General features: G+C 37.8%; 2 protein-coding genes across 2 annotated transcripts; one reads left to right on the top strand and one right to left on the bottom strand.

Moving 5' to 3' along the window:
- The first annotated feature begins 1,964 nt into the window (after positions 1–1,964).
- LCA5L (lebercilin LCA5 like) lies at positions 1,965–23,635 on the top strand. The gene is made up of 6 exons (XM_027804341.2): positions 1,965–6,350; positions 7,835–7,972; positions 9,982–10,075; positions 13,606–13,715; positions 14,012–14,131; positions 22,776–23,635. Exons 1-6 carry the CDS (start codon positions 5,928–5,930, stop codon positions 22,791–22,793), a joined length of 903 nt encoding a protein of 300 aa, XP_027660142.1. The 5' UTR covers positions 1,965–5,927; the 3' UTR covers positions 22,794–23,635.
- On the bottom strand, positions 17,892–26,120 carry GET1 (guided entry of tail-anchored proteins factor 1). The gene is made up of 5 exons (XM_055702536.1): positions 25,864–26,120; positions 23,642–23,807; positions 22,209–22,276; positions 21,256–21,370; positions 17,892–19,567 (listed from the first exon to the last, which is right to left on the bottom strand). Exons 1-5 carry the CDS (start codon positions 25,951–25,953, stop codon positions 19,494–19,496), a joined length of 513 nt encoding a protein of 170 aa, XP_055558511.1. The 5' UTR covers positions 25,954–26,120; the 3' UTR covers positions 17,892–19,493.
- Positions 26,121–26,159: the final 39 nt, after the last annotated feature.

Genomic DNA, 26,159 nt, shown 5'->3' with positions numbered 1-26,159 from the left:
CTCCGGGCTGGGCTGTGAGGCCAAGGGACTGCAGCCCCATGCTGATGTGGGCATTCAGATTGTGTTCTCCTACCAGGACTGCCCCTTCATTGACTCTATTTTTGCACACGGACTGCAATTAATTTCTCCCCCTGACAGTTTTGCAGTTTGTGGGTGCTTGAAATAGCTTTTTCATCTTTGACAGGTAGATTTAGCCCTAATTATTTTTGTTCCTGCATCTCTGCCATCAACGTACATTCTTCTGGTGTTGGTCCATTTCAGCCCCGCTTCAGCTACTGATTTAATTTTTTTTACTGGTATAGTAATATCTTTAATTTTATTTTTCTGTTTCTTGTCTTTCACCTTCTGTTTTTCTGTCTTCTCCTTTTCCATTTTATTCTCAAAATCTGATCTTGAAGGTGGATGGTGAGGTTCAGCCCACAATCAGCTTAAAGCAATCAAATCGAATTAAAGCAGTAGGTTTATGTTTAATTCAAGCTAATTTGATTTAAAGACAGTTTGGCCAAAAAGTGTTGACAGTGCCAAATCAAATTTAAACAGAAATACAAATCGTTGTACCAAGCTGGCCTTTGCCTAATCCTCATCTTAAAGCACGAGTTGTCATCTCTTAAGATGGAGAAACGTAGTAGGACCCTGGGCATTCCTCGGTCTTCCACAAGGAAGACTTGTTAATGTAAGGGAATGAAAAGTAATGAAACTGTTTTGATTCAACCTAGAACATTTTGTGCAATCCTAAATTGCACTTTTTGATTTTCTTCAGGAGTTATCTGATTCCCCTCTCTCCTTTCAGAAATGTAATTTAATTTACAATAAAATACCACCACAAAGAAAAAAATGCCAACAAAGGAGTTAGAATGCTCTGAAAGTATCTTCTTTTTTTAGTGAAGGCTACTTGTTAAAATCTATCTAAACTAAAATAACCTTTTACTTCCCCTTAAATTTCTATTACATAATTGCTATGCCCCTTTTAGACCCCCACAAATATACAACTTATTCTACTACTGGGTAGAATTCTGTATCTATAAAAATATGCTCTAAGTCGTCTTCATGTGATAATAAAAAAATCAAATGGATTTAATCATATCCCAAGAAATAATTTTTACCAGAACCACAGCATTTGCATAATGCTGCCAGGAGAATGAAGTATTCCGTTCTACTCTCCAGTAGCCTCAGTAGGGAAACAAACTGAGGTGTAACAGATATTCAAAAAGACATGGAAAATTAGACAGCATTCTGTATCTTATGCTAAATATATGTTTTTTTAAAAAAGCTAAACAATTAGGAGAGGTTTTTTTTGTTTGAAAATTGGGCTGTTGAGAAAAGACAATTCCAGAGGAAGCAGCAATGTTACTTAGAAACCTGATCAAACAAAATGAGATCATCTCATCAGAGGACCACATCTCTGACAACAGCGGATTATAGGTGGTATTTTCCAAGCTATATGGGTGCATAGACATGGAGATAAGTGTCTTGCAGCATTTTCAAAAGCAAACAAATGCGTTAAGTACAGTTAGGCTGTGAAGAAATTGTTTTCATTAAAAAAATATTGAAATTTTCCCTAATGTTTCTTCTGAAATTGTGCAGACACTTCTATTACATTGTGAGGTTTTATTTTGCAAGCTTTTTTGTTTTTACAAACAATTCTGATTTGAAAACAAATAAAATAGACAACATCCCAAAAGTTTAAGAAAATCTTTATTTCGTCTCTGAGGTGCTCAACTGTGCACCTTTAGGTGCTGCTATATCCTCTACCTATGGTGTTAATATGGCAGCTAAGTATTTTTTTTCTGTTTTAATGCAGAAGTTAATTTTGTGATCTAATTATTGAAAAATATGACTAAATTATGGTTTTACATAAATGGAAATCTAAAAATACTGTAAAAATACAGAAATACCTAGTTTCTAGACACTTGAACAATTATTTTTATAATATTGTAAAGTACTTTGTAGGTATTGAGCATAAATACAATTACACTTCTTTTAAATTACATTAATCATGGAGAAAATGTATACATTACAGGAAGTAAACTATGGTTTCTATTTCCATTGAAATGGTAGTACCTTGTAAATCTTTAGAAAATAGATGCCAGTATCATAGAAAATTCTGAGATAAAAACTAGTATATTTCATGTTGCAGTTTATTCTGGAAACAAACTCACCCACTTACTATAGACCACACAATTATTTTAATGGGTTAAAGAGTAATGACTGTTGTGTGGGTTTTTTTAAAGGTAGCTTAGTATTTCTTAGCATCATTTAATATAGCTGAACACTCTTTAGTATTGTTTGTTACCTGTAAACAATAGCACTGTGATTCCTGATAGGTTTTGGAGGTCAACTTTTAAGTCTTCTACCATAACACAGTTGTGAACTCCAGAGGATTGTTTCGCCCATATTTTAGTGGTAGAAGAGAGTAAGTCAGAATGTGGCACAAAAAGCAGGGATGCTGAAGATTCCCCAAAGCATACAAGTACAGAAGCTGCAGCTGTAGCAGAGGTAATGATTGTAGGTGATGCAGTAGAGAATACAGAAGTGAAAATTCTCATGCTAAATATACTAAAGGCTTTGTCAGTGACTTGCTCTGAAACAGCTAGAAACATCAAACACTTAGAAATATCAGGAACTGAAAAGAAGAAAACACTGGAAAAAGGAAAAAAAAGAAAAAGAAGGGAAAAGGACAGCTTATCTTCCCCCAAAATGATAAAAAAGATACTTTGTTTTCTGTTGGTAGTAAAATGAGGCTTTCTTGAGAAATATAGCTGTTCCCTTTCTTTGGCATTTTTTTCAGTAATTAGGAAGACAGGGGAAACAGTTTTTCACTGAAGAAAAATAATAAATCAGGTTTCAAACGCTAGGAAGGGGAGGGAAGAGAGATGGAGATTTCCTATTGTGTTATTTTACAGTCCTTGGCAATCCTAGAGACAGGATGATCACCTGAGATGTGGAAGCACCCTTACAATCCCTATTCCTCAATTTTAATCTGAGGAACTGAAAATGGCTTTCGCACATATACTGCAATTTCTGCTTTAGACTACGCATCACATGATGAGTATGAAAAAGTCTTTCCTGAGTAATGTTACTCAAAAATTATATGTCTTCACAAAAGTGTCAGTTTTGAGAGAAAAAAAAGCTATGTTTAGGCTAGCTTAGTCATGGTGCATCATGTAAAATTAAGTTTGTGCTTCAATGGAAAGACCATACAGCACAAGTGTATTCCATTTACATAAATGTTGACAATGAAGAATCTCTTCATGTCTCCATGTTTTCATAGCTAGACCCATACATTCTTAGATCCCACTATGCCACCTCAAAAAATGAGTGTAAAACCAATGACCCTTTTCCTGCTGTGCATCAAAATTTCATCTACGTCTACCAAACCTACAAGATGCAAATCCACCAAAAAGAGAGAGAGAAAACACTAATTATCTCTTCTATTATGTAAGTTACATGCTGCTGTCAAAAAGTCATACTGGCATGAAACTAGCAGACCAGCAAAAATAACCAGATTTTGTAAATCTATTTAGCAGAAGAATCATTATTGGCTAGTATCTGTGTTGGATATTTTAAGTGGTTCTTTTTGCTCGTTCATGGCTACTTGAAATGATCAGTTTCCCAGGACCACAATTACAATCTACATTTTCACCCCTTACAGATGTTTGTAGAATTTTTGTGAGCTTTTGCAGGAAAGTATTTTGCCTGTTTCTTTTGCATCCTTTCATTCCATTCTGACAAAATAAAGTAGTAATGTAACAGTGGTTCTTACTCTGCAAATATTTGTGTGACAACATTTGTGGTCATACTGCAATCTTCCTGCAGTGGAGTTGTATTACAGAGAATATGCAGGTACATGCAAGAGGAAACAAGCTTGCATACCTTCCAATTACTTTGGTTTTTACCTCTGGTGACTTTTTTCCACAGCACCTGTTAATTTTGTTCCCTGCAGGTCTTGAACATGTATGACCTCAACTGACTGCTGCAATTTCTTTTGTTTACTTCAACCTCCATGATCGTCTTTCTTAATCCATTTAAAACATATGCAAAACCCCCCAGCCCCGCCCTGCCCAAATCACAGCCTCTCCTCCTTTTGATTCCTAATCTCAGATTCTTTTTATCCTTTCCTTTTGCTATCACATTGACCTTGGTTGTCTGACCTTGTATGTCTCTCTCTGTATGAGCGAGGTCCCACCAGCTTGCCTCTGCTTTCTCTCTGTCAGCAGGGCCATCAGAACAAAGACCATCCACTTTGTATCCTGAAATAGTGGTGTGAATCAGGTGTTACAGGAATAAGAGCAAAGGACAGACAGAATTGTATAACCGACCCCCTTCATACCCTCTTATAACTTGCTTGCCTCGCACACCAGGTGCATGGGTGTCCGGCCCAGGCCCGACTCCAGCCCCTGCTGTGAGAAGGGGAGGAGCAGAGCTGGGCTGAAATTGCGCAGAACAGGAAGGCTGGTGCGGCTGCTGCCAGCAGGGAAGGAGAGGGAGAGCAATAGGTGCTGCTGCTGCAGGGTAGAGCCCTTTCCCCACTGAAGCCACTGCCCCAAACATCTATGTCTTCTTCGATAACACTCTTTCCATGGCTTTCCACTATTCTGAAAGCAAGGAGGCCATGGTGTGGTGGTGCCATAGGCAATGTCCACCCTACTTTTCCTACCACCAATTTTATGTTGCTTCGCATCTGCGGTGGAGTATGCTGGTTGGGGCCTGCTCTTGCAGAGTTTCTGTGCAGAACACCATTAAATTCAACAGAAGTGCTTGAAAAGATCTGTCCTTTTCCTCTGGTGTTTTTAGGTTAGGACCTTGTCTATTTTATCCACAAAATGTTATGTGATCTATAAATTATTATAAAAAGCTTCTAGCAAAATACTGTGAAATGTCGAGGGCTATAGTGAAATTGAATATATGCCTGAAAAAGGGGAACACACTCAGATTTAGAGTCTTGGCTATTTTCAAATTCTAATTATGTTTCAGGAAAGGAAAGTTAGAGTTGTTCACTCAGATGCTGGCCATAAAGAAGAGCAAGTGGCAGTAATGCACTTGGAATGCTAGCCTATAAAGATTTTTTTCAATTGCTTATAGAAACAGTATACACAACTGCATAACAGTTCTATACAAATAAGCATTTAAGGTTTAAAAATTCAACTCAAAGCTGACTTGAAAATTCCAGAAAGCTGGGTAGAAATCTTAGCTGCAGAGAAATTTAACCATATGCTATTGTGATCACCTTGTTTTTTGAGTTCTTGCATACCTGTAGATTACAATGTTGTTTTTTTCTATCACATCCCTATTCAAAGTGTAGGTGCTCCCTCTTGGGAATCTTTCTAGATGGACTGAATGTAGTTCATCAGTCTCCAGATCATGCCTACATTAGTGAACTGCATGATTTACAGAAAGAAGATTTATTTCCATTGATGGTGTTAACATGAGCATACTTTACCAAGTTATTCCCAGAGTATTATTGCTGTTTGCCTTAGAAGACACCATCTATGTAGTTACCCTTATTAATGGAAAGTGAGCATGGTGGCTGTTTCGAACAAAAATGGCTTGAGAGAATGAAAAGAAGGAACCTTGACCTCCTATAAACCTAGTTAGCTACAGCACAGTGCAGCCACATAAATGCACAGAGATATGAAGTCTTTAATGGCTTTATCTGTGAAATACTTGAACATTGTAGTCTTAGTATAGATCTTGGACATTTTGTCAAATATACCACAGTTAAGTAGCTTGGAAGACCAGTAGATGAGCTTATGTGAGCAGTAAAGACATACAGTGATTTTGTTGCCTCAAATGATTGCTATATATCAGTGTTGGTTTACTTTGGTCTGAATGCAGGAGGAAAACAATTCCCGGCTGAGAAGATACCACAACAGAATTCTTCATTTTTAAGCCTGCAGAGTAGTATGATTTCCCAGTAAAAAAATATAATGGCTCAGCAAATATCGTCGGCAAGACTTCACAAAATTAAAGAGTTGAAGAATGAAATATTTGTTTTACAACACAAATTAGAAGCATCAAGCTTAGAAAACCATATTTTGAAACAGCTTCAGTGTCGGCACTCGAAAGCAATAGGTAGATACAAAAATTCACAAAACAACTTGCCGGATCTTTTAGCAAGTCATTATAATGAGGTGAGAGCTTTAAGGAAACTCCTGAGGACATCTCAGGAGGATGAGAGAAAGACATCCAGGAAGCTCAGAAAAGTTGAAGCAGAGCTGCTAAAAGCTAAAGATGCTTTGCAGACCTTGCACATGCTTTCAGAAGACAAAGCTCTTGCAGAGAGAGAGGAACTTGAGCACAGATTGTCAGTCCTTACAGAAAAAATCGAAGTGAATGATAAGAGAATACAGGTAATATGTGCATACCATTGTATTTGTTCAACAATAATAGCAGAGGTTTCTGTGCAAGAATAGTGGAAAGTTTTTAGCTGCTTCTTGTTAACATTAACAAACCTGATGTAATCCTGTAGCATTGAACATTCTTTTTAATCCAGTGCTGTCCCTGAGTGTAAGGTACTAAAAATTGCAGTAGTACCCCCTTCCAGTGTTTTAAAATCTGGCAGAAATGTACGAGTAGATTGTCTGGGAATAAAGATCTTTTAGGAATGAAGTTATGTGCCTTAACCCTGTTAGGTCAGAAACAGTATATAGTTGGAGAGCAATATTCAGCAGAGTATCTACTCTGCTCCCTGCCAGCAGCATGGGGTATCCAGGCTTGCTTGGGTCATCTGGCCACAATAGCACGGACCTGAATTTACCACGGCAAAGCACAGGATTAGTCATACATGGAGACCACCAGGCTGCTGCTGCTGTATTTCCTTAAACAAGCAAAGCTGACTTATCTGGAGCTAGCACTGTTATTTTTACATAGTGCTTGTGGGCAATATGGACATGCCTATATCTCCTGTTCACTAATTACTGTCACTCACTGTAGTTGGCTGTAGAGCATCTGCTGAATTAAGCAGTAGTCCAGTGTCCTAGATTTTAGGATTGATTCTATTGTTGATTTATTACGCAACTGTAGTAAAAGCCTGGTGGGAGTTCAAAAGGAGGTAATTCAGCTCCTTTTAATATCTCATGCTTCTTTACTTTTATTGAACCCTTCGCAAAAAGACAGGAATACAGTTTTTCATACAAAAGAGGAAGAGTGAAATTTCCATTGTCCTCCAGGAATTAATTTCTATTTTCTATGGGGTATATTATGCATAAAATTAAATAAAGAGCCAGGTAGTGTTACAAGGCATTTCACCATCTGAAAAGCTAGGTCTGAAATACGTTTATTACAGGAAAGAAAATGAAAATATTAGCAACTAAATTCAGAACCTCTTTTGAAAACTTTCTATTTACACAAGTCCTAGCGAGAAGCTATAAAGAGCATGAAGGATTGGGTGTCCACCTTACAGTTTTAGTAACCATAACTTCAGTGCATGGCACTGGGTGCTGATGATAAAGCACTTCATCAAGTACTCAATAACTTATCTAGTTTTCATTTACACTAAGTCAGTTAGTAGATCTCAGTGTGAACAGAAATGTTGTCTTAACTTTCCAGAGATTATGGTATTCATTAATCCATGAGAAAGGTTAGCCTTATTTGTTATGTTTGAATGCCAAATATACTTTCTTTTTGTTTAGCAAAATTAGGTTTTAAACCAGGTTTTCTCATTTTTAAAGTAATTTTGCAGATGCTTCATAATTGCGTGCATTGTTTACAATAGAATAAAATCATTAGAAGCTTACTTTTCATTATGTTTATTTTTTAAACCTGGTAAGAACTGAAATTTTTCAACAGTCACACTGTGTACCATCCATATGGTAAAATATGTAATCTTTTTAAGAGCCTAGAAAAGCAGCTGAAGTTGAACAATAGCACCTTTAGTCATCAGCTGGCAAATGAGAACAAAAAAGCTGTGGAAGCTGGGATAATTACAAAGAACTTGAAAATGGAAATTAACTCTCTTCACCAAAAAATTAAGGTACTGAAGATTTTAAACAGGTTTCTGTTCCCGCAAGAAAATTAAAGTATTTAATGTTAGCTGTTGCTTTTGCCTCTTTTATATTATTTAGTAATGGGATTTTTGTTTCCTAGTTGAGTCTATAGTCTACCAAAAAAAGACAAAATATCATATGATGAAATTATTGTAGTGTCTATTTTTCAAAAGTTCAAAGTAGTTCAATAACTAATCGAAACAGAGATTAATGCGTCACAATTTGAACAGAATCCACACCAACTTGTTACTCTTTTGATAAATCTAGGTCAGTATATTCATCTACTAACTTTAAATGAGCTCCCTTACAGAAACCCTTCCAAATCAAAATGAGCCAAATATTACAATCTGCAAAACTAGAGCTTAGCAAAAAGACTTACATAAATGTTTCAACAGTTTGTTTAAATTCTAGCTTAGTTTTTAGACAAATATTTTTGGGACAGGTATGTCCAGTTTAGCACTTACTGTAATGCTTGTAAGCCAAACACACAGAAAAACCTAAAAGTGACACTAAATAGAAACTGAAACTAAAATGCCATGAATGATATGTCATATGAGTTGTAAACAAGAAAAACAGTACATATTCCAAAAAACATGAAAACCCTTGTGGCTTTTTAATACTTTAAATTGTGTTTGTAAGTGAAACAATATAAATGCAGGTAAATATAAAAGTATATTTAAAAGTAAAAAAAAAAAAGTATAACAATATAAACACAGATAAATTGTACTTTTTTTATTTCTGTGTGAACTGACCAATCTATCTGCTAATCCCACTAGGGATATTATTTCTAAATAATCCCACGAGGGATATATTTCTAAATAGAATCAAGTATCTGTTGTTATGGAGAGTTTTCCCAGACATTCTGAAAGGCAGAACAGGCAGCTCCTGATGATTCATGGAGATCTGCATTTCTGTACATGGGCTTTGTTTGTCCCTCTTACTTATGTATCAGGTCCAGAAACCTTCCTACTGATACCTGGCAGCAGCCAGGCTGCCCAGCAGCAAAAGCCCAGTGAGCTGTTCGGAAAGGAAAAAAGTATAGTGCTCTTCCCAGTCTCCATATCAAAGTCCCCAAACAGTACTTGCAGTGCTGTTTCCCTGCCAGAGTCTGATTTCCTTCTATATGTGCAGATCTGGGAGACAGGAGTAATTATAGTCCCAGGAACACTAATGTAAAACTGTTCCAAAATACAAATTATTCTAAAGTACAGTTCTCAACTTTTCTCTAAAATGTTTTTCTATCTCATGTGTTTTCCACAGTTTTCTATGTGTCCACCTCTCTTAATGTTATATTTAGATTTACAAAACCTGTTGGTTTACCACAAAGAAGACCGGACCTGCTTATTAACCTTATTTCTGTGCCAGAACAGAATTTATTCTTACACTTTCATAGTTTTGGGCATCAGACTAATTCAGACCATTCAAGGTATTCAGACACACATTAAGGACAACCTGTATCTCCAAAGTAAATGCAGCTCCTGTTTTTCACACTAAAAGCTGATACGGTGAGAGTGTTACTGAAATCTCTGTTCTGTGTTTAAGATAGATTTCAGTAAGGAAAGAGGACTCTTGCTAAATAAATTTTAAACGTATGCCTGTGAAGTTTATGTCACCTCCCAATAAAACAGAACTGAGCATATTGTAACCAAAGGCACTGAATAAATAAATTTTAAAAACAGGGAGTAAAGGCAAAAATGACTGTCTAAAAAAAATAACTCAGAACAACAAATGAAAAACTCATTAAAGAAGAATTAGTCTTCTGAAGAGTGTGTTACGAAAAAGATCATGTAGGTGTACAGATGTGTTCTTAGCCTTAAAAAGGGAGAATTTTGATTTGGCTTCTGAAAGAAATTGACAAATCCTATTTATGTAAATGCCGACGGCACCACATGGCCTGGCACAAAGCAAAATCACTGACAGTTTTCCCCAATGTGGCAAAAGTAAGTTGGTAAAAAGTAATCCTCAACACATATTAATCGTGTTTATTTCTTCATAGGAAAAGGATCGGCAACTTTGTGTAAAAAATATCTATTCAAATTGGATGCCTAAAATCCCAGAAGACAAAAGTGATCCAGTACTTCATGAAAAACGTACGTGTGTATTAATTTTCCTTTTTTTGTTTAGTTACGTGAAACTTACATTGATTTATGACTGGGAGGTCTATCCCAAAATAAAAGCCAATATAGTACTTTCATATGAGCTAAAAGTATTCTGTTACATGTAATTTAAAGACAGCTGCTTGGTTTTTTGCTCATTTATTTTATGAATACAAATATATGACCTGTTTTTAACATTTAACCCAATTGTCATCATGGATAGCATTTAGCATGTGTAGTTTTAGTATACTAACAATGACACAGAAGTAGTGCTGCTATTGTGTCTGTTTGCATCAAGAGCTGTTTGCCTATTTGTTTTTTACAAAGTGAAGATATCAATACACAAAGCTTTGCAGACTAATTTTTGTTTGAGCTGCCATTGACTTGGCCTGGAGAAGTGGCCATTGTAGACCTAGAATACCCACACATGGCTTGCTAACTCAAAGCACCTCACAAACAACCCTCCTGTAGCAAGTTCCTAGTTTTAGTACAGACTTTCAAAGTGCTTTTATATAAGCAAAAATAATGACTTTGATTGTGTCTTTAAAAACTGTTTTCTCATCTTTAAAATCCTTAGACCTTGTAACTTGCGAATAGCAGAGATGCTTCAATGTCCGTTATTGAAGCTCCTACAACTTGCATTTTGTTGGGGTGAAAGGAGAAGAGGAATTTTCAGATACAAGGTTTAGGAATTTTAAAGGAGAGTCTGATGATGATACTGTCAGCTTATCTGTGAAAAGAGAATGTCTATCCTTCGTAGTCCTTTGGTTTTTAGCATAAGTAAACTTAAATGGGCAACCAGAGATCTTCATAACCCAGTTATTGTATATCCTCTCAATTAGCTATATCCACAGAATTAATGTTATTTAGAAAAATGTAATAGAATAATAGAAAAGAACAACAGAAAAGTCTATCATGAAAGCAAGCTCTTTATTAAAGAGTATTTCTTTCACATGGATGCTCAGACAGGTATTGGGGAGGAGTATCTATTATATGCAGTCTTGTCTGTCAAATGTTCCAGGAGCTGCAACTTTGTGTGGGATTCAGCTGCCTAATTATAGGCATCCAGTGCCATTTGAGATGCTCTTGCATCTGCCTGGCCCTGCAGTTGTTGTTCCAGCAGGACACAGGCATCCCATCGGTGCTGCGTAGTATCGGTCAGACTTATGTGGATACCTTGAATACTTGAGGGCATCTCAAATAGCATGAGGTGCCTGTGTTCAGAGAAGTGGGTGCCAGCCCTTGAACTGAAGGGAGCAACAATTACAAATCATACATGCCAAGAACTTTTATGCTGCCAATGCACTCACTATATTCATCAAATGTTGTTTGGGACAAAGATGTTGAAGGAGATAGTTTTCTTGAAGCACTTAGAAATTTCTCATTGTCATATGCTTTAGTATCTATAATTTACAAATAAATGTGTTTTATACAGAAACAAATAAACAGATTGCAAGTACTTTCTTTCCCCATATTGAAAATGTTTTGCCTCCTACTCAGGATTGTAAACATGCTGTCAGTATCCTAAAGGAGTGCTTACTGCACAACAAACTTACACCCTTGATTCTGGATAATGATCTGAACATTGACTTTTCTGGATTAAGCACATCTTTAAAATACTGGTCAGATATTCTTGCTCCTAAACTCAAGGAGTCTTCATGTGGGTACAGAAAAGCACTTGAAATTTCCATGGTAGCAAGCACATCTGTTGGAAATACTGCATATGCCCACAGAATTCTTCAAATTATGGCATCAGTACAAACTATTATCATAGTCAGTTTATTTCTCTCCTCTTTGTTGCCTTTGCAAATCCATTACTCTGCCTTAATTACAAGTGAACTACAGGGAAAAGGTTGGTAATTCAAGTTGTAAAATTAAGAAACACAAAGTCCTACTTCTCATTCCAAGTCAGACACGTTTTTTTATGAAGCTTTAAATTCCAGTTTTAGTTACGTCACTCAACCAGCTGTGGGTTTTTTTACTCACATATGGATTTGTACAATATTATTATTTAAACTACAGGACTTAAATCACTGTTTACTATTTAAGTTATTTTCTTTAAGCAAGATAAGGGAGCTTAGTTGGAGAGAGACCTGATATTTTGTAACAAAGAAGCTTCAAAGTTGTCTGATCCTTTGGTATTTTTGGCCAATAAAGGTTTCATTCTTTGCCGGTTAATGGAAAAGATTTAGATGGAAAGTTGATTTAGAAACCTAAAACAGGAATTACTGACAATTCTTTTTTCTTTTCACTATTGATTTGAATTTTCCTATAACAGACTTAAGAGTTACTTCTTCAAGTAATTATTTTCTGTTCTGAGGTTGCAAGAATTTTTACCCAGCAGGAAAGAAAAAAATAAATGTGGGGCTGCATTTTTTAACACTCCTGATAAATACCTGAAAGTAACCTTGCTTAGGTTATCAGAAAGCTCTATGTACATAAATAAAATGGATCAATTGAATGAAGCTATTCATTTCATAAGCTCGGCATGAGAGCAAAATTTGCTTAGTTGTGGGAAGGTCACACCAGCTCATCTAGAGGTACAGCTCCCCCTAGTTCTGAATCCGAGGAACGCTCCGCTGGCATTTGTTGAAAAAGCTGAACTAACTACTTGGTGGTTGCCTTTCGAAAGGGAAAATTAATTCCCTCCACATCATCAGTCATTCCTTCAAAAGTAAGCCTCAGATTGGTTATCAACATCCTTTTTACCACCAAACATCAATCATTTGAAAATCATCATATTTATGGAGACTCTTCCTCTGATTTCAGAGCTCAAAACTGGGAATAAGGTCAAATGTTCACACAGGTAAGTAAGTTCACATATTGGCTCCTGTGCTAGCAGCGTTCTCGGCTACCGTACTCATGTCAAAATTAATTCTAAAAATAGAATAAAAGAACAATATACTCACCTTCCCCCTCCCATCTCCATTCAGCTATTTCTTTAAATGTTTCATTCAACCATTCTCTTGGAATGTCTTTTCAAAGAGCATAGATATTTCAGTGTTAAGCATTTCCTCTGAAGAGTTTGGTTCCATAAAGCCTTACATAAGTGCCTAACTTTGAGAAAGGTGAGTAACCAAGTTAGAAAGCATAAAAGCAAGCATGTTTATTATACTCTGTAAGATCTGAATTTAGGAACCTGAAAGCTCAGACCTCTTAAATTTATGTTAGAATATTACCCCACAAATTAAGCCCATATGGGCTCTAGGGTATACATACATTTGTCTGGCTCCACATGTTCTATCTGAACAGGACTTTGTAGATCTAAAACTTCAGCATATGATTTAGTGATGTACAAATGAAAATGCTCAAAAGTCTAGGTAGTTATGTTTGTGTTCCAGTTTCAACATTTATAGATTAGGCAGAATTTCATTATGGAAGGGCATTAAGACATACGCCAAAAAAAAAAGTTTAAATCCTAGGTCACATACCAGTATTATCAGTCATCAAAAAGTAGCTTTTGTTTATATCTACAATATAATTTTGGAGTCTGCTGTATTACTAACAATTGTCCTTTTCAATAGGTCTTAGTGTAAACAGATCAGTGCAAGTAGAGAAACAGAACTTTAGATCCCTGCTGCTGTCACAGTATCAAACTCAGGAAACAGAAAAAAGCCCAATTCAGCTAAAAAAGGTATGAAAGATCTGAATCCAATCCTTGTTTAAACTCTCAGCTAAGCTGTATGTTATTCCCCGAGTTTCAGTAACATGCCTGAATAGCCTGATCCCCCATCTTAACTTTCTAGGACATGGGTTTTGTGTGAATGTAATTATATTGCAGAAAATACACAGGACAAACGTTGTGATAAAAAATAAGAATATAATAGTAATAGAAATTATTAATATTTTTATAAGTTTTGCACTGTGCACTTTTAAAAGTCATTAAACAAGTATTCCCTCATTATTTGTACCTTTAATTACCAATTATAGGAGAAAAAGTCTTTAGAAGATAAGAATCAAATGAAGCATACATGGATGCCCAATGCAGAACAGAAAAGCAATCGACCAAGAAAACACCAAAGCCAGGAACTTTTAGTAGAGCACGTAGAGGTATATTTTAACATTTTCCTCAGAAACTCACTTGACGTTTTCAAAAGCTGAATGAACCAATGGTATTGGTAATTTCCATGTGCCTGACAGCCTTTAGCTGGCACCTGACTGACAGGAACTAGTTCAACAAAATCATGTATTAAGACACTGAAATCCGCTGCTGGCAGTGCTGCACTGACAGCAGAGCAGCTCCACAGCATAAAGCATCTTCATGCTGCTGTACTTCTAAAAGCAGTTCCTGGTCATGTTGGTAAAAAGTCCGTGCTTTATCTGTAAAAGTATACTTTAGTTAACAGTTTGTTAATTCCATGCTAAGCAAACAGTGATCTCAAATTGTTGGTTGTGAATCTTCATCATAGCTGATGTCAACATACTTTTCTGGCTCAGGATCTATTGCCAAGAAAGGAAGAGGACCTCTTCAAGGGCTGGGAGTATCTCCTCATTACAGTGATCACTGCAAATAGATTTTATCTAAATCTTTGCCATTGACTGTGTTCTCACATAAAAGCTATATTCAAAGGACTCATCTATAAACACCTTTATTTTGAAGAAATTCTAGAGAACAGAGCCAGTGCATCTATTCCTTTCAAGGCTTTATTTTTTTTTTTTTCTAAAAAATTCATGTTATTTTCATTTGGGTAAGTCTTGTAGAAAGAACCAAGATCTGAATACTGTCATGCTAAATACTTCACAAATGTTAACAAACATAATGTGACCTACAGGTCACACATTTACAGAGGTGAAACAGGCTGTTGAGGTCACTTACTAGATCAGTAACAGAGCCAGTTATCTGGAATGTGTTAACTCCTCAGTTCTGTACTCCGACTTCCTAGCCTGCAGCCTTTCCAGATCCCACCAGATAACCAGAGTCAACATTTGTCTTTGAAATCCCCTTTTAAAATTGACAGAAAACACAAGTCTTCTGATTCTGCCTGTGAATCTTCTCTCTCCTCACTGTTTGCCAGACTCTCTTCCAGCTTTCTCCCACTGCTGATATTAGACTGACGTACTGCAACTTCATACTTCTTTAAGCTTGGACTCGATCTCATTTTGGAGGTAGTCTTTCAAGTCCCTCCAAAGCACAGAACCTTTTACAATTTATCTCCTACAGCAGGGAAATATTTACTATAGGCATTCAGTATACACATACCTTTTTCCACTAAACTCATTTATAGGTTAGAGTTGTATATTCCATTCTGTGTATATTCTGCTCTATGCAACCAGCAACTGTGCTGTCGGTTAAGGGAAAGAAAATCATACATACATTTAAGCTCCATTTAAAAACAAGAAAATGACAATTAGAGGTCAGATCTCATGTGGTCTCTTCATTGCACTGTATGTGACTTTTCTGGCCCTGTATTTAGCCACTACTGATTATATTCAGTGGCACAGTGATTGTGTTTAAATCTTGCTCCATCCTATTCTACTTACTAGTAAATAGCATTGTCATAACCCTCAAGATCGAAATACCATCAATAACAACAATTTAGGCAATGAAAAAGGAAGTGAAACTTGCTCTCATTAATGCTTCATGACTCTTTCTATTCCTAGGCAATTTAATAACATTCCTAAACCCCACAATATTTCATTTCAGAGTATTTCAGAGAGAGTAGACTGCTGACAGAAGAATACACTTGTTTGGAATTTATGAAAGAGCGAAAAAAGACAGATTTGCTTAAACAGGAGCTGAAGAAACTGATGAAAACTGAACAAACTCCTCAAAGTGACAGTGTAAAAGATAACTGTCAAGAGAAAGATACAGTGGAAGAATATGAAAAGGAAGAAAAAAAGCTAAATAAAAAATAAAACTAAATAACAGTGAGAAGGCAGAGAGTAAATGTGTAACTCCAGGTCCAAGAAACAAAACATCCATTAGGCTGACACCCCCACCCCCCAAAGCTACTGATAATTTGCATCATGGGCCTCTTACATCAGATACAAAACCAAAAAAAGGCAGTCTTTGCAACCATAGACATGCAGGTCAGGACTACAGTGAAACAGCTGAATCAAAAGTGAAAAATTCCTTTGGGCTGTATGAACCATCTTTTGGTAAAGATACCAAACCAAGGCAGAAGGACAGCTCCACTGAAGTGGAAGGCTGTGCTCATATAACATTTGCTGAAAGGAAATAGTCTTATGAAAGAACTCTTTGGACCAGGCTGTGTTTGAAGGGACAACCATTCAAGTTCTAACATGAGAGGAATGAAGAAAAGGAAGTGAAAAGATGCAGGATTACACAAACCACATTTCAAACCACCACTACTAGTTCATGATGTCCAGCATCTAACACTCATCATCATGAATAACCTCATGAGAATACACAAACTAATTATTTTGTTTGATAAATTTAATTAAGTACATCAACTTATCTTTCATCTAGAAATCTGGATCATTTAAAACATTTTTTAAAAGTAACGGGTTTACCTTCATTAAATGCATATTAAATCTTACAAGAACCAACCATTTCTTTCAATAATTTTTCCAAAATGATAGTCAAATCAGTTGTCACAAAACCCCCACTCTTCTGTTGTTGATCCATGGGCATGCATGTGCATGCCTGTGTGTCTTACCATGAATGCCTTAACAATGACAACATTTTTACCTGTTATCAGGTGTCCTAGTCCTTGTTTTGTAATTTCCGGGTTTTTTACATTCCCTCTGCAATTTGGATTGTGAAGCTGATTATTTGTTAGGTAGCTGAAGTGAGCAATCTGCTTTCATAAGGTTCATTATTGCGTTAGTTCCAACAATGCAATAGAAGAAAATAATTTATTTTCTTCACTCCTGAAATAGCTTCCAGAATTCATACACAATAAAAATAATTTGCTATTACATTGTTTTCACTAGCATTACAAAGCTCTAAAGCTTCATTCTTTTCCACTGTTAGAACTTAGCAAAGCCGTTTGCCTGGTAACTTCCACAGCTGACATCCAAAGATGAATGTGCAAGAGAAAACTATTGTTTAGGAGAAGTCAGGCATATCCAGCTCTCAAAAAGCCTTTAAAAATCCTGCGTTTAAGGTTATGTAAGCAAGGGTAGGAGGATTATGTTTTGTTCTTCATAGTAATTCATGAAACGCTTGCTAAAATGAAGTTAAGAGAAAATTATGTATATTCTATTAATTTTAAAAGGCAGTAGCACTTAAAAATCCTTAAAAAAATTATACTGAGAAAGCTTTTATAGGTGATTGGGACATTTAAATCTGAAATACTTGCAGTGAAATTCAGTGGACAGGTTTCAAAGCATGACTTTGTGTAGTCAGAAAAGGAGGTATTTCTCCTCTACAAACTACTCATACTTCTGCAATGTCTTTACTGCTGTCCCAAAGCTAAATGCAAACAAGCGCATATAAGCCAACACTCCTGTTTCTACGGATGAGGGGATCAAAAGCCTTTTTGCCTGTACTCGCCCAAATGTTTGGCTAGAGCAGCCAACAAACTGGGTGTTTAGTGACCCCGTGCTAAGTGTGGATAAACAGCAGATACCACCATGAAAATTTTAAATGAGCTTTTCTTGACTTTACTGTGTTATACTCCCTAACAAGCCAAGCAGAAGTACCATTAGCCACATCTTTAGATTCAGAAATATGTCATTATCATTGCTAAATAATCTGTCCCGAATACAGAAAAAATTTAAAAATTAAATTAGTCCTTTTGGGGGGAGGGGTTGTTGGTTTGGGTTTTGGTTTTATTTTTTGGTGGTTTTTTTTTTTTTAGGAAAGCTCTAATTAACATTGAAAAATAGATTAGAAAACCTGAGATGGGTTGAAAAACTTTTATTTTTTTAATAAAAAAACAATTATACATAACATTCAAACACATTTTTTTCTTGATGATATTTACTGCATCTATTTCCATGTTGGCTAAATGTAATCCCTAATATAAACATTTTTTTGAAAAATTTAACATTAAAAAATATTTCAGGCATATATCCACACAATGTATCATGACCTTTTGAACTGATTTCTAAACGCAGTGCTAATTATGGAGGGGCCCTAGCACCTTTCTTCCTGCAGGAAGGCAAAGGACCTGAAACAACACAGCAGACACATTCCACTGAACAGAGAGGGAAGCTGAAGCAGAATCGCCAAAGCCCTGCAGAGAGGGAAAGGTGTTCCTGTCAGCTTTGTTCAGGTTCATGTCAAAGAAAAAACGAGGTGTGGAACAAGAACTTTATACACCCACTCATTTGTCTTACGGGGCAGCAACAACAGGGTCACAGATCACCATGGCATGGAAGATTAATGCAACTTTGTCACTGTTCCACAGGCACGGTACCAGGAAGAATTCTGTTCTCCTTTAAATTCAAAATACCATGGCTGTTTCCTGTACCTAAATACAGCAAGAAGGATTTACTCCTAAACAGAAAATTGTTTTCCCTTGTCCTCCTGCTTGCTACCATTCTGTTAATACTTTAGACATCTGAATCGCTAATTTGCCTTCTTACATTTACATAGCTTTTTCGGGCTATTCTGGACCGTCATTAACGTTTGCTAAAGCCTTTAGAAATTCAGTCCTCTGAAGGAACAGCACTGCCTTCTGCTTCCTCTTTATTCACATGGAGCTTGAGAAAGTTGGCCAGACCTTTCCTCCCAAAACATGGATGGAAATAATTTCAGTGATTCTCACTCAGTTTGGGAAGCAGAAAAAATATCAAGGAAGGAAAGGTCAGTTATCAGTAAAAGTAGGAAAAAAATTAAGTATTCAAAGAATCTTAAAAGTCAGGGAGGAAAAAGTATCCAGCCATCCTGTATTTGGCAACTGAGTGAGTCTCTTAAGAGATAAAAAGTTGATTTGCGTGTAGTATCAATAACGCATTTTCTAAGACAGCCAAAGAATACATAATTTCTACTGTAAAAAATACCAAGAAGGAAACTAATTCAGTCTACCCTAAGCCAACCAAACCACCTGCCTCTATCCTCTGGTACTACTTGTCACCAAATACAATCCCACCTTTGGATGAAACTACCATATTATACAAGAAACAACAAGGCTCCCAAATGAATTCCTAATGCCACTGCATTTCCAATTTAAAAATACAAATGCTACACTTTCAGATTTTGGTGAATGCATGCCATGACAAAGTCTTATGGTTCTGCCATGGTTCATACTAGTTGAAATAGACACAAAATAAGGTTCTATAAAGAGCAATGCTGTTCTTTGAAAACTGACCACTAAACTGAGAAACAAACTCAGGGAAGTTAAAATAAATCAAAAAGACTGACTGATATCCAAATGAAGTTACAAAGATGATCTCAGACCTAGTTTCATGAAAGACAACTGTTCCTTCTACTTTTTCTTATTCATTTAAAAAAGTGGTAATGAAAATGTAGTTGAGGACTCCATGGATTAGTGGGACTCCTTCAGCTGAAAGGGTGTAGCATGATAGCTACAACTTTATTACAAACCACAAGCCAACATGTAATTCCAACACCACCTGTAAGAGATACAAAACATGATTTAAGTCATTGCATCAATAACCCTGAAGCACACAGGCATCTGAGAACAACTTTGGAAGTGTAAAAAATGGAACAAATTAGTTACGAGGTGAACAGGAACAAAAGATCTTTCTTTTTATATACAAATGTCTCTCTCCAAGGGATGGCAGCTAACTCCATGCTGGTTCCAAGAAAACCTGAAGATCAGGGAGAACAGTACAAAATAACACGAATATGAGCCAAAGTGGGGTATATACAACCCACAGCTAAAAACATTTGCTATGTAACTAACAGAAGATGTCTGAAGGGCTGAAGTTAAAGGCTTGGCATGTAATGGAATACTTTGCTAGAACCTAAATTTAAGATTTGAGAGAGGTAAAAAGTAAATTTCCTCCAAAATTTAAATCAGTCTTTATAAAAGTAATAAATGCATACCCCACTCCTTTCGCCTTGCCCCCGTACAGCTATATAGAAAAATGCTACCAAGACCTTTGCTAGTGACTCAGAGGCCTTGCATTGCTGTTTTAAAGGGTCCCATCATTCCAACTAGCAGCACAGAAATTTGTATTCTATGATGGAATAGAGGGTGAAGCCTGACTGGAATACACAGCACATCCGTATTGCAGGCTACATAGAATCATGCTACGTAGTTATCATGGAATACATAGCTATTCATAGCACACACATGAAGAAACTACCTTTATGGTGATTTTTAGGCGTTTTTGTGTTCATCACCTAGAATTCAAAGCAAACTCTTTACTATGATTATCAGCCAAGACAAAAAAGGCTATTTGAAGGCAGACATGGAAGTGAACATTTTTAAATCCCTTCAAATGCTATTCAAATGAACATCTTCCAAGGACTATTCCCCTGCACAGCAGCAGACCTTTCCCTTGCCCTGGAGGCATGCTGGATACAAATCGTTTTCTAGACAGCTATTAAAGATACAATTCCAACAACATATTTTGGAATTCCTTCTAAGGCAGTTAGAACTTACAAGCCTATTGTGAACATTCACCAGCAGCATTTTATCTTGAAGGTAAATTTCCACACTACGTTGTCCTGTTATTCTGGCTGTCTAATTATTCCATTACACAGAGCCAGCACACTTTTCACTCAGAAACAGGCGTTTACAACCTGGTATGTCATTCTGATCATTAATTTGTTAAACTGCCAAAAAGAAAAGTATTTAATTAGGTAAAAATGCAACAGAGGCATGATGGGGAAAAGGGTGGGAACAGACAAGACAAAATGCTAAGAGAGAATGTATATAAATCACTGTGGAGTTACACTACTATGAAACACCAGCAATTTCTAAGAAACACACAAAAGTGATACAGATCTATCAAGTATTTGCCCATTTTTAAACCCAATTCTACTATTTCACTGGACTCCTTGATATAAAAATATTTCTCATTTGAAATCTGCTCCAGGGTCTATTCCATATAGATAAAGCTGCTTTGTTTGAGAATAAATAAAAATGACAGCCAGTTTCATCACCAGTTAAACAAACAAGAGCTGAATACACAGGGAACAGCTAATCAAATGTTTGAAACTCCCCCCTGTGTTAGGGGACTCAGAACAAACAAACAGGAGCAGTGCTTTTAATATGTGTATGCTCTTCAACACCACATTGCTAGCATCCGCATGGGATTGAGATTTTTTTTTTCCAATGTGCAGTCCTTACCTGCTACCCCCGTAGGAAAGGCTACCAAGCGCTCCAGCGGAGCAAGCCATTTGCTTGGAAGCACTGTCACTGGCTCAGAATAGTACTTCCAAATCAGAGAGATCATCAAGGCAGCCTAGAATTGAAATTTTTATTAGCTTGGATACTAATACACATCAAAGTACATTTCCACTGCTATTTTGAAACAGTAAATTACAAATTCTAATCAAAGGGAATGGTTTCTTTGTTACTTTACATTGTTCTTAAGGAAGTTCAAACTGTTTTTAAACTCAGTATGGCCTTAAATTTCTACACAATATTAAGAGACAACAGTGAGGCATTGGAAAATACTGCTTTCTTTTGGGACCCTGGTTCCGATCTAGCATAGACAAACATAGGAATAGTAATTGTTTAATTCTGATGACTGTTTTTAGCCATAATCCTTGCTTGCTAGGAATCCAACTCCCTTTAACATTACCCTAAGGACATCTTCAGCTTGACCACTTATTAGTCATCCTTATTAGTGGACAACTCTTTGGCATTGAGTCTGAACTACAGAGACAATCTGATGGGGCACTGTAGGGAAATGCGTGGCAGGCCTAAGTGGAAATTTGCATCCTCAGCAAAAGTGTATTTTGTTTTCAAAACATAAGTAAAATATATTGGCATGATCAGAACTTTCCTGGGTCCAGTGCCATATATAATAATAACCCCAGACCCAAAACAGTGATTAAAGAGCTAGGAAAAACTCCTATCTTATCTCAAAACCAGAAACAGCTAAAATGAAACTCAAAACTCCTATTCACAATTACCAGACCTTATCAGCAATATCTCTCCCTTCTATTTCAACAAAGTCTTTTGAAAGTCTGGCCAAACACCTGTGTGACAAATCAGCCAATAAACACAGGAGAGAACCGTTACACTACCGAGGATTTGGTTTAGTCATTTGTATTCATAATAAAATATTTACTTACTTGTAAGATGTAGAATACAATATTTATTACCCACTTTATTTTGGCTAATTGGGCAGTTCGTGCTTTCACTGTTAAAAGAAAAGAAAATACTACTCTGCATTATTTATAATAGTGAATTATACTTACACAAAACTAGTAATTTATTAATATTTGACTCTTCAAATCAGGACATTACACTGTTTAAAAGTCTCATTTCAAATGACTCATAGCTATATTGAAAGTACCCTTCTGCAAGAAAGTGCTACGTCCATATCACACCATAGTTTCTTATTAATGCTACAATGAAAAGTTTCGAAACACTGACATATCGTAGAGAAATGTCACGTAACCAAGAGCACTACTCCCAAATGAGAACAGTCACTGTGGTTACTAATTTAAGAACCTGCTTCAGATGAAGCATAAAGTAAATTTTTCCCTTTACTAAAAGGGGAGAATGATGGCTTTAGCAGATGCACTTTTTGCCTTATTTCATTCAGGCACACAGTTTTGACTATTCCTTCACTGAATGAATCTTGATCAGGTTTAGTGTTAAAACTCCTCATGCCTTCTGTTTTCCTTCTGTTACAGGACCTCAGACCAATATAAAGCAACCCAGTGAAGAAAGCGCATCTTCAAACATAACAGTGGCCTGAAGTTTTCTAAAACAATGTTGTTAGTTAAGTAAACTACTCAAATGTATTTTAATTGAAATTATTGGGTTAAGAATTATACTACTGAAAGCAATATAAAATTGCCAGTTGTAAATATTGTCCTTTCTCCAAGCAAGGAGCCTATAAACATCCATCCATTCTGCACAGAGGAAGCAGACAAAGCAAATCCGTCTTGTATCCTGTTCAGATCAGTTAGTGAATTTGGGCAAAAGCAAGAGCAAAAGCTCTGGTGCCAAAGGTTTACGTGTACTTTCTACCATGAGATAATGGACTATATATACTACTATAAAATCCTAATTGAAACAAAGCACTACAGTTTTATCACAGAAGCTCCTACATAACATCAAACAGGGTTGCAAAGTATCAGGAAAGATCTAATCTGGTTACCTTACAGATCTTAACATTTTATAGTACACCAACTAAATAGCCCCACCCAAGCAATGCATCCTTTTGCAGTGATACGAGATACGCAGCAGAGGACTTCCTCAACTTACTTAAAACATGATTCAGTGATGAGTATCACTGAGAAAGAGTACGTAATTACACAGCAAAGCCCTGGAAATTCTTTGAAAGAAAAAATTAAAATCTAAGTCACTTCCTTGTCAGTGTAGGCAGAACTACACAAAATTGGAAAACAAAAGGAAGCTCTCCAAAAAGTTTAAAGGAAAAAAAACAGAGAAGGCAACACTGGAAATGGATGTGAGGAGAAATATACTTAATTGAAGACACTCTCGACAAAATGTTTTTCAGAAACTAGAAAAGGGAGTAAACATTGCACTGTACCATGAGTTTTAAGCTTGTCAGTCATTTTGTTAATCTTTCTTTCCAGACGGGCATATCTAGCAAACTCATCCATCATACTAATGGTTGAGAGTTCTTGCTTCATGTTCTGAATTTCAGCTCTCATTTGGGATTCCTGCTCTGCATCCTTTTGTAACAATCTGGATATCTAAGAAGTAAAGAAATATTAACAGTTATTTACCCAGAACTCCATTGATATTCTTTAATATGTATAAAGTACAATCTCCTGTTTACACATTCAACAGCCTCTCATAAAAAAAGGCCCTTTCATCAAGACACAGGAAAACCTTGGCTTGACATCTGTTCTATAAGCCAAAAAATATTTACTCTCTTGTTCTGACTGAAGCAAGCCAAAAAGGGTTTTACCATCCCCGTAGGGCAGTGACTTTCAACTTTTCTAACTATGGTTAACTGCCTTTCCCTTCTCGGTTTCTGCGTTCATCTCCTCGTGTAATGTAAAATTCCCCACTCTCAATGATGCTTGCCTTCCAAGACCTGTCAAACCTCCCAGTCCCTGCCTGCTGCTGTGTCCTGAGCTGAACTGCTGTCCTCCCTCCTTGCAACTCTCATCATGCGCTGCTTGGACGATGAGCACCTGGCGTGCAGGAGAGGAAGGACCAGGGAAGCACTCCTTTTCATCACCACTCTTTCCAGCTCCAATGATGCCCCTTACCCATTCACCACTTCCAGCTCCAGCAGCCTCAGCGAAGGTCTCAACTAGTTAACGTGGAAATTTTATTCACTGAAGCCCAATTTTAGACCTCATCAATAATGCACAGCTCACCAGTCAGGAATTACTCCTCTCGATTATAGATTACCTAGTCTGGGCTGTTAGAAATGCACAAATTGCCATACTGGCTAAGAGGTGGAATCCCTCTAGTGCTGTATCTTCCCACTACCGCAAAACCAGAAACACAAATTTGCATCAGTTATTTTTCTTACATCTTGCCCATGTGTTTAAATGTGGTTTTCTTATAACTTCCTATTGGTTTCTTGGCTAAAATAATTTCCTTCTGACTGAAATGTAAAAAGGTCGTCACGTTAGCATTTTCTCCCTTTCTTTTACTTTTTTACGTTCTTTTCATGAAGCACCACCTGCTTGTTGATTAATCAACTCTTTTTTTACCATAGAAATGAAGATACAAAGAACCTAAAATATTTTTCTTGCTGTTCCTTAGCAAATCTTTCTAACTTTCTCAAGACACGTGTAATTTTTTTCCCCACAAACTATGTTCTCAGTACTGCAATCAACAGCAACATTACACTACTTCCCATCATGAACCACAGCAGAACGTTGAGCAGAAATTTTTTCACTAGTCATCTACAGTAACACTGAGTCCAACTTCCCAAACTTCTAGGAGTAATTTACGTTGTAAAGGATTTTTATGCATCATCAAACAGTGTGCACTGAGGGGCGTGACAATGAAGTTATTCTCGTGGAAGAGCAGAAAGACGGGGATTTTGGCACACTTGCTCACATGTGAGTGTATTTGGCAGTGACACGAGTTTGTTGGTCCGTAAGTCTGTTACCCACGCTTCCACAGAAACGCTTAAGGTCAGACCAGGGGGCACCCTGCTCAGTGATTGCCACTTGAGGTTCTCTCCTATGATGCCCAACGCCTTAACCTCTGTAGTCGCTGATCTCCCTTCTCAGCAACAGACGTGTCCATCTGTCGAAAACACAGAAGGCTGCGCCCAGTTGTCTTTTGTGTCCCCTGCAACGTCCAACGGACCAGAGCCTCAGGAGCATCGTTTAAGCCGCCTGTCACCCAGCGCTCTGCCTCAAAGACCAGCTTGACAGATTCTGCTAGAGTCACCCGCCCTCACGGCATGAGGTGTCACCAGCTCCAGCTCTTCCCAGCACCGGCCCCTCCTGCTTCTCCTCCTCCGAGGCGAGGAGCAGGACTAGGCCCTGCCGGTCACGGCTGGGGATGGGTTACGGGTTTCACCGGGCACGGGTGCCGGCCGAAAAGGCGCCGCCACCGCCCCAGCCCCCGGGCGCGCCGCTCGGGCCTCGGCCCCACCGCCCCCTCCCCGTCCGCCGCTCGGCACGGCGGCAGAGATCGGGCGGGCAGAGGCAGCCGCACCGCCCGGGCCGGGGGAGCAGGGAGGAAGGCAGCAGGCGCTTGGCCGCGGCCCCCATGCGGTAACGGCGGCGGCCCCCTCCCGGCGTGGGGCGGGGCAGGCGCGGTGACGTCACTTACGATGGAGGAGCAGGAGGGCAAGAGGATCTTGAGAGCGTTGCAGAGGAAGACGGAACTCAGTACCAGCAGCCAGGCGCCGCTCTCCGCCATGCCGCGGCCGGGCACGGCACAGCACGGCACGGCTCCCCGGCACTAACCAGCCTCCCGGGCGGGCGGCACCGCGCCGCGGCCGCAGCTCCCCCACACGCGGGGGGCAGCGGACGAGCGCCTGTGCGAGGGGAAACGGGGACAGGTGCGGCCACGTGACATGGGCTGGCCAATCCGGAGGCCGCGCCCCGGGAGGGGGAGGCGGTGGC

Source organism: Falco cherrug, chromosome 2 (genome assembly GCF_023634085.1).
Source record: "Falco cherrug isolate bFalChe1 chromosome 2, bFalChe1.pri, whole genome shotgun sequence".
Classification (NCBI taxonomy): domain Eukaryota; kingdom Metazoa; phylum Chordata; class Aves; order Falconiformes; family Falconidae; genus Falco; species Falco cherrug.
Note: the sequence above shows the minus strand (reverse complement) of the source record. Positions and strands in the feature narration are given on the sequence as shown.